Source organism: Cyrtonyx montezumae, unplaced genomic scaffold, assembly GCF_038088225.1.
Source record: "Cyrtonyx montezumae isolate F1298 unplaced genomic scaffold, pur_monq_1.0 scaffold_26, whole genome shotgun sequence".
Taxonomy (NCBI): Eukaryota; Metazoa; Chordata; class Aves; order Galliformes; family Odontophoridae; genus Cyrtonyx; species Cyrtonyx montezumae.
The window spans coordinates 4,551,782-4,563,243 of record NW_027072003.1 but is presented as its reverse complement, the minus strand read 5'-3'; the positions used below and the strand labels follow the sequence as shown (position 1 = coordinate 4,563,243).

Genomic DNA, 11,462 nt, shown 5'->3' with positions numbered 1-11,462 from the left:
GTTATTCCAACGTGCAACCACACATGAATACTTAAGTGCAAGAGAAGCAAGTTGGAGCTGCAGATGAACCTTTGGCTGACTCAGTTTTAAGCAAAATAAATCCCAAACTTCTGGTTTTCTGAAGTCCTGTACAAAATAATGCTGAACACTGATGAGTTGTCAGCATTTCAGATTCCAGTTTGGCTTTTTGTTGCTAGCAGAATGTGATGAAGAATGTGCAGGACTGCAGCATTGCTTTTCCTTTTATTCTTTTGTTTTTCTGAGTTTTTCAGCAATTCAAAATATGTCACCTATGGAAAATTGCACAGCTTTTCCAGCATGGTGGTGATTTAAAATGCTGCCACATACACTAAAGAGAAGATGAAAAAAGACCCAAATGTGGTTCTTGTATATCTAGGAGGACCACACCAAACAATACACGTTAAGGGAAACAAACAAGACATGCACTATTCCAGATCTAAAATCAAAACCTTAGAAAACTCAAAAGAAAAGAAATCAAGAGACATTTCCATTGAAAAACATTGTGAAGCACTGAGAGTTTTACCAGGGAAAGAGATGTACTGTGAAAATGCAGAATTATTCACGTTTGCTTGTTTAAAGGCCTCATCAGTTTGAACTACACATAGCCTTTGAAAGCAGCAGAGTAGGAACCAGGTTTCTCTGGAGGTTTGGCAGGATCTGGTCAATCAGGAGTCACTTGGTCTCTTGTTTGGTGGGAAGGAATGAAAACGAGCTTTTTCTAAGGCAGAAGCTGGGCTGTAATATTCCTCACTAACCTAAGGTGGACTAGATGACCTTTAAGGGTCCCTTCCACTCAAAAGATTCCATGATTCTAAGATTATCTGTGGAAGGAATCGAGATTTATTTGTTAGGCCAAGAGAGCAACCAAGAGGATAAGCAGAGTTCTCAGTCTCTAGAGGAAAAGCACCTCAGTTTTCTTCATGCCTGGGAAGGAAAAGCCCTGATCTAGGTCAAGAAAAGGCTATTTCATTTTTTGTCTGCATAACAATAAACCATCACTGATATTACTAAGCAGGCAGGAGTATAAACCCACACACAGCTCTTAGACATTTTCTTATTAAGCCAGAAGGACTCTCCAAAAGGACTGTTGCACTGGTAGGGCTTGCACAGAAGCAAGGCTCAGGTGACATTGGTGAACTAATCACAAGCATTTACCTCTTTATCCATCTGCCCAGCAAGACATTTTGCAAGTCCTTAGTATCTAGCCTAGAAGCAGAGTCAGTTCAAGACAAAACACTTGCATGAAAAAGCCAGAGACACGCAGGATAGAACATGTTTGTTTTGTTTTGGCTTGGTTGCATGGGAGAGGAGAGTCTGGGGCCTGATCCACTGGTGGGATCTAGCTTCAGAGCAAGTTCCTACTGCTTGGGCTGTGTCCAGCCCTCCCTGCCAGCCTCCTGGAGCTCCATGGCTCTGCAGGGTTCAGTGCAGTCTGGGCCAAGCAGCAAGACATCAGCATGGGAATGTTATTTTAAGGATTTCAAAGCCTGTTTACCTTATGTTGTAGATAACAGCAGAGAGGGAAGGAGCCCTGACCAGGTGCTTGAATCCAGTTTGTTACAGAAGGATCAGCAGAGGCTGTCAGATTGACCAGTGTGGTTTTACTGCCTTTTGGGCCTTGCCAGCTACAGAACATTTCTGACACAGCTGCTGCCTTTGGCCCCAGTTCACATTTTAAAGAAAAAAAGATGCAACTTACACCACAGCCTGCAGACAGCCACTGAGATGCACTGAAGAGCACACTGACAGAACACCACCAGTGCAGGCAGGGCCACGACCCTCCTTATATTCCCAGAGGCCACATATGAATCCCATCACCCACCTTTAATTGAGCTATTTCAGGAGACAGGCAGGATCTACTGCAGCTGGTTTGAGCTGGGTGCAGCTGAGTTTTCCTGCTTGCCTTCCCAGGGTGAAACAAGCTCCTGCATGAGATGATTCAAAGAAACACCAGACTTTGCCCGTTTTCTCCTTTGTGCCATTAGCCCTAAGCTCGTGCAGAGGAGACAGCATCAGGTGTGCTTGCTTGGAAAGATGAGGGCTTAATAAAGCATAAGGCAGCTGATGTGTATGCTGAGTGATGAAATAATTACATCTTAGCATGTTTCTGCAGGCTCTGAGCAGGAGGAGGGAAGATTCTTGTAATCAGCAAGTGGAGTGGCTAGGGAAAACAGTGGTTGGGCTGTATGTGCATGCAAGGTGCCCAATCCCTCCTGCACAGGCTGCAGTTTGGCTGCAGAGGCAGTGCTTTTCCTCGGCCGTCATGTTAAAGCAGGTCAGGCCTGGGTGGGAAAACTGCTGCAGTAGCACTAAAAACAACGTCAGCCCATTTCTCCAAGTGAAAAAGCCACCCCTGAATAACTCCACGAGGACATCATCAATGCAACTGTGTGAAATGATCTCTGTTGTCGTCTGCCACTTCCTGGGATGGCAAAACTGCGTGGTGTTGGAGAAGCCCAGGGCCCATCTGGGATGGTTACCTAAGAGAACAAGAGAGTGGGTCACTGAGCTGGGGAGCCAGAAACCCCAAGGATGTCTGTGGTATTGCATAGGGATAGCTGCCTGCAGAATGAAATCATGCTCTGCAAGTCCCGTTGCTGGCTGTGTGGGGTAATGTGCAGGCTTTGGGTAGGCGTGGCTGAGAACTCTGTCTGGCAGGTTAGCTGCCTTGAATGCTGAGAGTTTAGTGCCAAAACATCACCTGGTGGACAAAACATCACCTCGTGTGTCCCGCTAGGACAGAGTCCTATTTTAATTTTAGCCAAGCACAGCATCAGTGACTCATGGGTGAGCTCTCCTGAGGTTTCCCTGCCCTCCCTCTGCTCCATAGCTCACCTCTTGGCCCCAGCTCTCTTAGGCAAACCAGGCACGGCTGTTCGGAGCAGCTTCTGGAACCGTTTCACCATGGAGCTGATATCTTCCAGCAGCCCCCACAGCTGCTCCAGTCTGCAGGTGCAAAGCAAACAGGTTTAAGGTCTGGTAACAGCAAACGCTGTAATGCTCCTTTCCAGATCCTGTGCTAAGTTTCACTTGCTGTCTAAGAGCTTGTCTTCAGGTCTGCAATGGAAAGGGCTGCTGTTGAGCTTATCTTTGCAAAGGCAGTGAGTGTGCATCACCTTTTCCTGGTTCACAGTACAGGAGGGACTCACGGCAACCTGCTCTGCCCCAGAGCCTGCTCTGGGTGCTGCCTGTGCAGCTTCTGCCTGTGGGATGCCAGTCTGCCCGGTGGCGGCCTCACGCCGTGTCCCTTCAGCCTCTCACCACCACAGAATACACAACAAGTGGGCTGTGCATCAGTCTCAGCTTTGGTGCCTTTATCGGGATGTCCTTACCCCTTCCAGACAAACGCTGGCAGCTTGTACGGCTGCAGGAGGACCTTGGACAGCGGATCCTGCAGTCTGAACATCTGCTGCTTCTTCCAGCGAGCCAGGTCTGCTCCGGGGAGGACAACACAAGAATAAATAAAGATCCACCCTCAGAAATAACCCAATACGTGCAACAATTCCTCCTGCCCAGCCACTCCAGCTGCAGTGAGTCCTCAGCCACCCTAAAACCCACAGTGAGTGCCCCGAAGCCTCTACCTGGGAGGAAGCGTGGTGCCAGGTACTGTGGTACACACTTTCCCAGGCCGTTCAGCATCCCGTTGGGCTGTGGGAAGTCATTCTTCCCACACATGCTGGCAAAACGGAAATTGCCATCGAAGTAATTAACGCCAAAGGCATCTGTGAGAGACAGGAAGGAAGGAGTGCTGGTTGGCCGTGCACTGGGCTGTGCTTCGAAGCTGTCCTTTGGGTCTGGGGGTAACACTTACTGTTCCTGCACAGGAAGAGGGCCGTGTCCTGGTACCCTTGGAAAAAAATGTCGTTCAGGACCTGCAAAAAGACACACTAGAGGTCACTGCCGAGCTCTCCATCCCGGGGAGAGCCAGATGTACTCGAGGCTGTTTGGCTGCGTGTGTTGGGATGGACGGTCTGGGAGCACAGTCAACACTTGATGGTTTCCAGCTGCTGAAGCACTGATCCCTTGTGGGTATTCAGAGCAGGGTGAACCCTGCCCCAGGTTGGCCACCCACTAAAAAATCTGAGTAGGGGCATCCCCAGGGCCTGAGCCCTCCCCTTGAAACCTGGTGGATGAACGGTGGAGCTCAGTGTGAACCCTAATGCTGGGGAGGGCAGATCCAGCACTAATTTGGAATAGCACAGAATAGAATCATTAAGGCTGGAAAAGGCCTCTAAGATTCCCAAGTCCAACCGTACCCACTGAGTACATCCCTCAGTGCCACATCAGTTCTGAACCCCCTCATGGACAGTGACTCCCCACCTCCCTGGGCAGCATGTGCCAATGCATTACCAAAGCAAAAGGAAGAGGACCTGCCTGTCTTACCATGGCACTGGGTGGAAACAGAGCATAGCTAATCCTGCACAGGTTTTCCACAGAGATCTGAATGCTGCCATTAAAGATCTGGAAGCAGTAGAAGATGGCAGGGCAGTCCCGTGGGCAGATATCGAGCTCTCCCGTGAATGGGGACACGGTGATCACAGCTTCCTCCAGGCTGGAGACGGGCTGCAGGCCCGTGAATCCCCCATCAACGTAACGCTGAGGGAGAAGCACAGACAAGATTGGGTTTGTGCAAGGGCAGCATCAGCAGGAGGCGAGCAAGCAGCTGCAAGGGTGTGACAGCCCCTCACCTTTCTCCAAGTCTCAGCCCGGTGCTGTAACACACAGGGGTTATTAAACCCAAAATGTAATGATTTGTGAGCTGCAGGCTGTGCTCTGCAGCCCGAGTGCAGACCTGGCACCCGAGGACAGGACAAGCCCTGGTGTTGTACTGCCTGCAAACCAGCACCGATGGATCACGATGCACAGCTCAGACCACGTGGAATAGTGCAAGGTGCTGCTCCCCTCAGATGCTGCTCAGATATAGCAAGGAGACAGACTGCATTTTGCCTTCAGTGCACTGCTTTGCGGAGTGGCAATGCACACGTGGCTGGGGGAGGACCCTCCCATGAACTTTTTGATATTTCAGCCATGCAAGCCTGCACCTGAATGAGTGAAAACATCACCTGTGCTGCAGACAGATCCTGCCCAGGTGATGGCTTGGAGATGCCATGCGAAGGCTCTGCCATAGTCAAAGCAGCAGAGGGCTCTCCAGGTGGGTGTTCACCCCAGCTATAATGGGATGAAGAGGTGCTAAAAGGCTTTATCATCCTCCATTAACTAAAGAAGATGTCTGGACATCTATATCCCTCCCTGCTCGGAGGAACAGAAGGATTAAGCCCAGGAACCTGCTGCTCCAAAGGTATATTTTATTGGGAATCTCACTCACCACGCCTCGGTAGGATGGAGGGATGAACCCACAGTAGATAGGAAGGAAGCAGCTGCAGAGGAGAGCCTGGAGGGGGGGGAGAAAGATTGCAGAAGTCAGTGTTCCTGTCAAGGCTTTGCTGAGCACAGGCTGCTCCATGGGGTGCCTGCACCTTCAGGCATGACAGATATCTGAGCCAGACTCCATCCCTCCTGGTGCGCGTGGCTGTGTCAAGAAGAAAGGTTTTGAGAAGGACAAAACATCCAATTTCAACAAAGCTTCTTTGGGTAGGGGCATAGCACTTCGGTTCTGTGTACGGCTGCCAGCACTATCAGAGCTGGACGTCCATATGTCACTGTCCAAACACAGCTGCTGCTAAAAGGTGAAACTTGGAGGTCATTTTTAAATAAAAACAAGACATCCTCACAATGCATTTTCGTTCTGATGGAGTTTTGCAAAGGCAAAGCCAACCATTTCTCACCCATCTCATCAGCAGAGAATGAGCATCCGGGGCTGTGGGTTCAGCCTCTGGGCCAGGTAAGCCCACAAGCACGTGGTCAGCTCTGCTGAGGTTTTGCTGTGGGATTCCTGCCCCCAGTTTGAGGGTGGATCAGCTATTTGGGTTTTGGTAACAAAGACACCTTGCCCAGGTCTTTTCTCCACGGGAAGTGGTGAAGGAAATGAGAAAAAACTTCCTGACCCCCTCCCATCTTGGGAAGAAAACAGCGCTGTTAATGTCATAGAATCACAGACTGGTTTGAGTTGGAAGGGACCTTAAAGGCCATCCTGTCCCACTCCCTGCAGTGCACAGGGACACCCACAGCTCCACCAGGTGCTTGGAGCCCCTCTCCCTGACTCTGGGGGTCTGCAGGGCACCACCACCTCTCTGGGCAACCTATGCAGTGCCTCGCTGGCCCTATTGCACAAAACTCAGTCCTTATTTCCAACCTAAATCTCCCCTCTTTTCATTTGAAGCTGTTTCCCTTTGTCCTATACCACAGACCCTGCTAAAGAGTCCGTCCCCTTCACTCTTACACCCCTCTTTAGAGCACCATCAGTGCTTCGGTGCCTCCACCCCAGTGGGTGGCTACAAGTCTCCCTATGGACACCAAGGGTCCCTTTACCTGTATGAGCTCCTCCTTCGACCTGAACTCAGACACCATGACGTTCTGACCGTCCACCACCCGCGTCAGGGAGATGTGCAGCCGCCCCGATGCCACCTGGTAGGAGTCCTCCGGGAGCCTGCGCTGCAGCACGGCCCTGATGTTGGCCAGCAAGCTGCACTTGGGGGACAGGGGGCCCAGCAGGGTTTTCCGGGCTTCCCTTGCGTTCGCATAGAAAACTTCTTTCAGGTCATCTGATAGGGGCGAAGAAAACACAGTCAACATCACTGCTGCCCCAGAAGTTATATTTTCGATCCTGTTAACACTGCTCACAGTTCTTGTGGATCTGTGCACGACCTTGGGGTGTCATTCTAATGGGGAAGATGAGGCAGGATGGGGAATATAATCCCTATAACGTCCTCAAAGGACCGGGGGCTTCCCTGGGCTGAGGTCCCCTCTTGTCTGAGCACCTGCTGACCTCCCGGCAGCATTAATGGGCATTACAGGTGTCTGCACATCCCAGGAGCTGGATTAAAGGAGCAGAACTGCCCGGCCCCACCACGGATCAGCGGGTTTGAAATAGAGGAGAACAGAGGTTCAGTACAGCAGAGAGGATGCGTGGGGGAATAGCCATCCTCGGGCAGTTAAAGCGTGGCCTTGGGAAGCTTTTCCATCTCCCCCACGCTGCAAGGAGCCCTCCTGGTGCATGGGCTCCCTGGGACTTTGTGCAGCAGCTTTTGTAGGGGCAGACAGGCTGTGTCCTGAGGGCAACCAGAGCAGCGCGGGTATTAAGAGGGGTTATCACTGTTTGAGCGGATGTTCGGGCCACGTGGAGCGATGATTAACACTCGTGGGTTCATTCAGGGGCCTCAGCCAAAAGAGCTGGAGACAGCCCAGGCACTGCTAGGCTGCTGTGCATCCTGGCATGGAGCAAAGCCTGCACACGAGGTCACCGCAGCGTCCCCACGTCCCAGCTCCATCCCCTCCCACAGCCCCAGGAAATCAGAGGGGAAAGCACTGAGCACTGATTGTTTGGGGAGCTCATCAGAGCAGAAACGCATCACCTGTTGCTTTGTCTGAATATATTTGCTAATGCCCTGAGTTGTTTTTCTAGAGCTGAATGGCTCCAGCATCCAGGGGATGTTCCAAGTGCTCGGCGTTTCCTCCTCGCTTTCTCCTTCAGTGTATTGACCCCAGAGCGCTCCTCCATCCGCATCACTTGGATCAGCCTTAGAACCAAGCCTTGCACGTAATTATTTGCACACAGTAGGATGCAATTGTTCAGATTCGTTGCTCTGCATTCATTCTACAGGCAGATTGTTGCTAAGGGCATATATTTCTGCAGCACCCGCGTGGCTGCTGCTCACAGCCCCTCAGAGCTGCGGGTGCTGATCCATAGGGACCATGGGGCTGTGCTCCCTGCCCAGCTCAGTGCCCTCCGTGTCACATCTCAGCACTCCCCAGAGCTGGGAGCAGAGGGGAAGAGGTTCTCCTTGTGCAGGATGAGCCAATAGGACAGACAGGTATGTCCAGATCTGCCTGCGTGGTATCACCCGACCATCTGAGATAAGTGCAATAAGTGCCTTTTTCAGGGGACACCACCCAAAATTGCACCACGGCGGCTGCCAGAAGTGGTATCACCCGCACTTCTGCATCTGATCACGGATACAAACCGCTCCCATTAACACGTCCCAGCACCCCACCAGCACAAAGCCATCGCTGCCCCACAGTCCCCCCCACTGCCATCACCTTACCCAGGCTGATGCCGCACACCACGGCGGCGGCGATGAGCGATCCCGCGGACGAACCGTACACCTTGCAGGCGGATTTGAGCAGCTCGGGGGCCAACTCCAAGAGGGACTGCACCACCCCGACCTGGTACAGTGCCAGGAACCCGCTGCCCGAAAAGGAGAGTGAGAAGGGGGTGCCCGGAGCACGCAGCTCCTCCGCAGCCATCTCCAGGGCAAGTCAGCACCTCGGTGCCTTCCTCACTGGGCACACCTCAGGCTCTCATCTCCGGGTGCATCCCTGCTCGTGGAAGAATCTGGAATATTTCTGCTCCTATTTTATGGCAGAGCCCGAGGTGTCGGCATTCGCCAGCTATTTTAATTGCTGCCTGTGCTAAAAACAGTTCTCCCCTGATCTAAACAGTCCGTGTAATCCTCGGAGCTCGGCTGTTCAGGGCTGGACAGAGGATTCCCTTTCACGAGGAGCGATCCTGCAGACACACAGCACCCACTGCAGACGGTCCCCACACCTCTGTGCCCCCATCTTCACTGCAGCCACTCAAGCCTTCCCCTTTGCTTCACGCTTCCTTCATCAAGAGTGTTTTCCTAAATAGGATTCGCCTTCAATCCTGGCTTAGGCACAGCTCAGCACTGGGTGAGTAAAGGCTTGTATAAGGAACTTAAAGCCAGAGGGTGTTACACAAGGGGTGGATGCGGGGCGTTGCACAGCGCACCGCTCGGTTTGGAAATAGAGCTGGCAATTGCTCCCCGTCCCAGGCTGTGTCCTTGGGTGTTCTTTGGGAAGAAGCAACACGAGGGGATGGATTCCCTTTCCTCTCCCCCAGGCTCTGTGCTTTTCAGGGCACCACGTCCCAGTGCCCCGCAGTGCTGCTCCTCTCCTCGTGAAAGATAAGGAAATTTGGAGCACGTTCTGAGTGTCATTTCAGCCTTCATAGCCACTGCCCACACAGAGAACAAATAATGCCATTTTAAATGGATCGATTAAATGTTACCAAACACTGCTTTACTTCTGTCATCCAAATGCATGCAACACACGGAGTCTGCTGTGGATGTTGCTCACGTATGTGGCATTGGCTGGGCTGTCCCAGCAGCACACAACTGCTCACACGAAGGTATCTGCATGTGACCCCTTCCTGCTGCGGATGGGTGGTCTGCAGCATTCTGCTCCCACGTGCTGCCTTCCCCGTGCCTGGTTTGCACGTAGGAGCAGGACTTGGTGCACAACACTGAGCTTTGGGAGTGCCTCAGAATGCAAACCCGGCCCCAGCTGAGCCAGATGTGCCCCCATCAGGTTCTCAAACCGTGACATGGGAAGATGTACGGTGAGTGCAAGGCTCACAGCAAGGAAAAGAGCTCCATGTTGAGCCAGGGCTGGACCAGGAGAGCCAGGGGACACAAGGCAGGACAAAGGACATGAGGATGGGGGACACCCACACTGCCAGGGCTAAGGAGACACCCCAGAGGCCGCCAGCTCAGACCTGCAGGCACATCTCACAGGTTCCCCATCCTGTAGTGAGTTACGGTGTGGTCTTCAATGGGTGGGAGAGAGGTGAAGGCAAAGCAATATCTGTCCTTGCCTGCTGCCAGCATCCTCAGTGGACAGAATGCTCCTTGGCCAAGTGCCACGCTCCCGTGAGATGAAACCTTGTCATCATCCTCTTAGTGGCAGCAAATTGGGCATTAATTGCCTCCTTAAGTGCTGGGCTGATTTTCTAAGCCTCCCTCCCCCCTCCTGGCACCCAGCAGAGCAGGATTAGTGGGGACTGACGAGTCGGGCAGCGGTGTCCCAGGCGTGCAGATGGGAGCAGCCCCGCGTGGCAGCGCTCACCCGGGCAGATCAGAGCCCATATGGCCCATGGCTGTGATCCCGGGGATTTTCGGGAGAGGAGATTGCCTGATGGAAAGCACAGCGGGGACTTTAGGGCAGGATGGAGGTGATGGAGTTGGAAACCTCTCAAAATCCCCGAGGCTAATAGCTTGTCCTGCTTTAATGCCTCCTTTAATATCTTCGGTGACCACGGGCAAGGGAGGTCTTGGGTTTCTAACCAAGGGGTTTAGCCGAGATGCTGAGGTTGGTTGGGTGAAGGGATCTGGGCTACGGGAGCTGCTCCAATCTTTGTTCCCATTGAGTTTGGGTTATTTGGGACCACAGGATGGTTGTGAACAGGTTTTGCTCCTTGTTCTTCACGGCACTGGCAAGCACAGGAGGGGATCTGATTCAGCTGCCGTCAGGAAAAGCACAGGAAAAGGGAATAGGAAATCAAACTCATTATTTCTCACTGCTGCTTTGCCTGGTGGCTGCATCCCACGTGCTGAAGTGGTGTCCTTTGGGAAGTCGGAGAGGAAGCAAACCCCAAATTTGTTCCATGCAAACCCTGAGCCGTGCCCGCGGATGCAGAGCAGCTCCCATTGCCCCGGTACCGCCCGGCCCCGCTCCCACCGGCACCGCCCCGGGCGCTGCGTGCCGGGCAGGTGATGGTCTGCAAACAGGAGAGAGCGGTTTCGGTTTCTCCAGCGGTAAATGTCACCACGGGATGGGACGTGGCCAAAGGGAAACGCAGCGCTGGCACCGCCGGGCAGGAGCGGGATTTTCCTGAGCTGGAAGTGTTTCCTTCACGGCATTGCGAGAGGGGGAATCGAGGTGAGCACATCGAGATGTTCCCTCTGGAGAGGGCTCTGCTTCCCCAGCTTGCTCTAACTGGGGTTTTATGGGGACAGAGGCGAGGGTGAAGGGGCACAGTACTGACCCCAGTCACAGCCGTCCCCTTCAGCCCCATGGAGCAGCTGACCCCCGGCATGCTGATGGCCCCAAATGTTGTTCCCTTTGCCCCGGGCTCGGTTTGAGCCCAGCAAGGAGCTGTGGCCACTCCGGCCTTGAGCCAAGAGCAATGCCTTAATCCATGGCCCTGCTTAGGGGTCTGGATAAAGATTAGCTGCGAACATTCCCCCCGATTAGGGTTTAATCCATTTGACAATTCACATCTTCTTAGACCTCATAGGTGAGACCCTGGCAGCTACAAATCCCTGAGTCCTGGAGGGAGCTGCAGTGATTACAGCTTCTGGGACACTCGGAGCGAGCTTCCCCCAGCTCTTGCTTTCAGATCAAGCTGCTTTCATAAATAAATCTCCTTTTTCTGGAAAGGGAATGGCCAGAAATAGACAAGAAGGGCAGGAGCTCACCGTGCATCTGCCATAAAACCAGCTTTGTGTCACTTTGAGTCGGCTTGAAAGGAGAAGCTCACAACAGCTGTAGCAAAGCAAACTTTATTCCATGTATAACATGCA

The 11,462-nt window shown here is 52.7% G+C and overlaps 1 protein-coding gene across 1 annotated transcript; it reads right to left on the bottom strand.

The window, feature by feature from the left end:
• Positions 1-2,497: 2,497 nt before the first annotated feature.
• PNPLA1 (patatin like phospholipase domain containing 1) lies at positions 2,498-8,385 on the bottom strand. Its single transcript, XM_065740166.1, has 9 exons — positions 8,184-8,385; positions 6,451-6,683; positions 5,348-5,413; positions 4,405-4,617; positions 3,791-3,893; positions 3,603-3,743; positions 3,354-3,453; positions 2,857-2,967; positions 2,498-2,501 (listed from the first exon to the last, which is right to left on the bottom strand). Exons 1-9 carry the CDS (start codon positions 8,383-8,385, stop codon positions 2,498-2,500), a joined length of 1,173 nt encoding a protein of 390 aa, XP_065596238.1.
• Between the last annotated feature and the right edge of the window lie 3,077 nt (positions 8,386-11,462).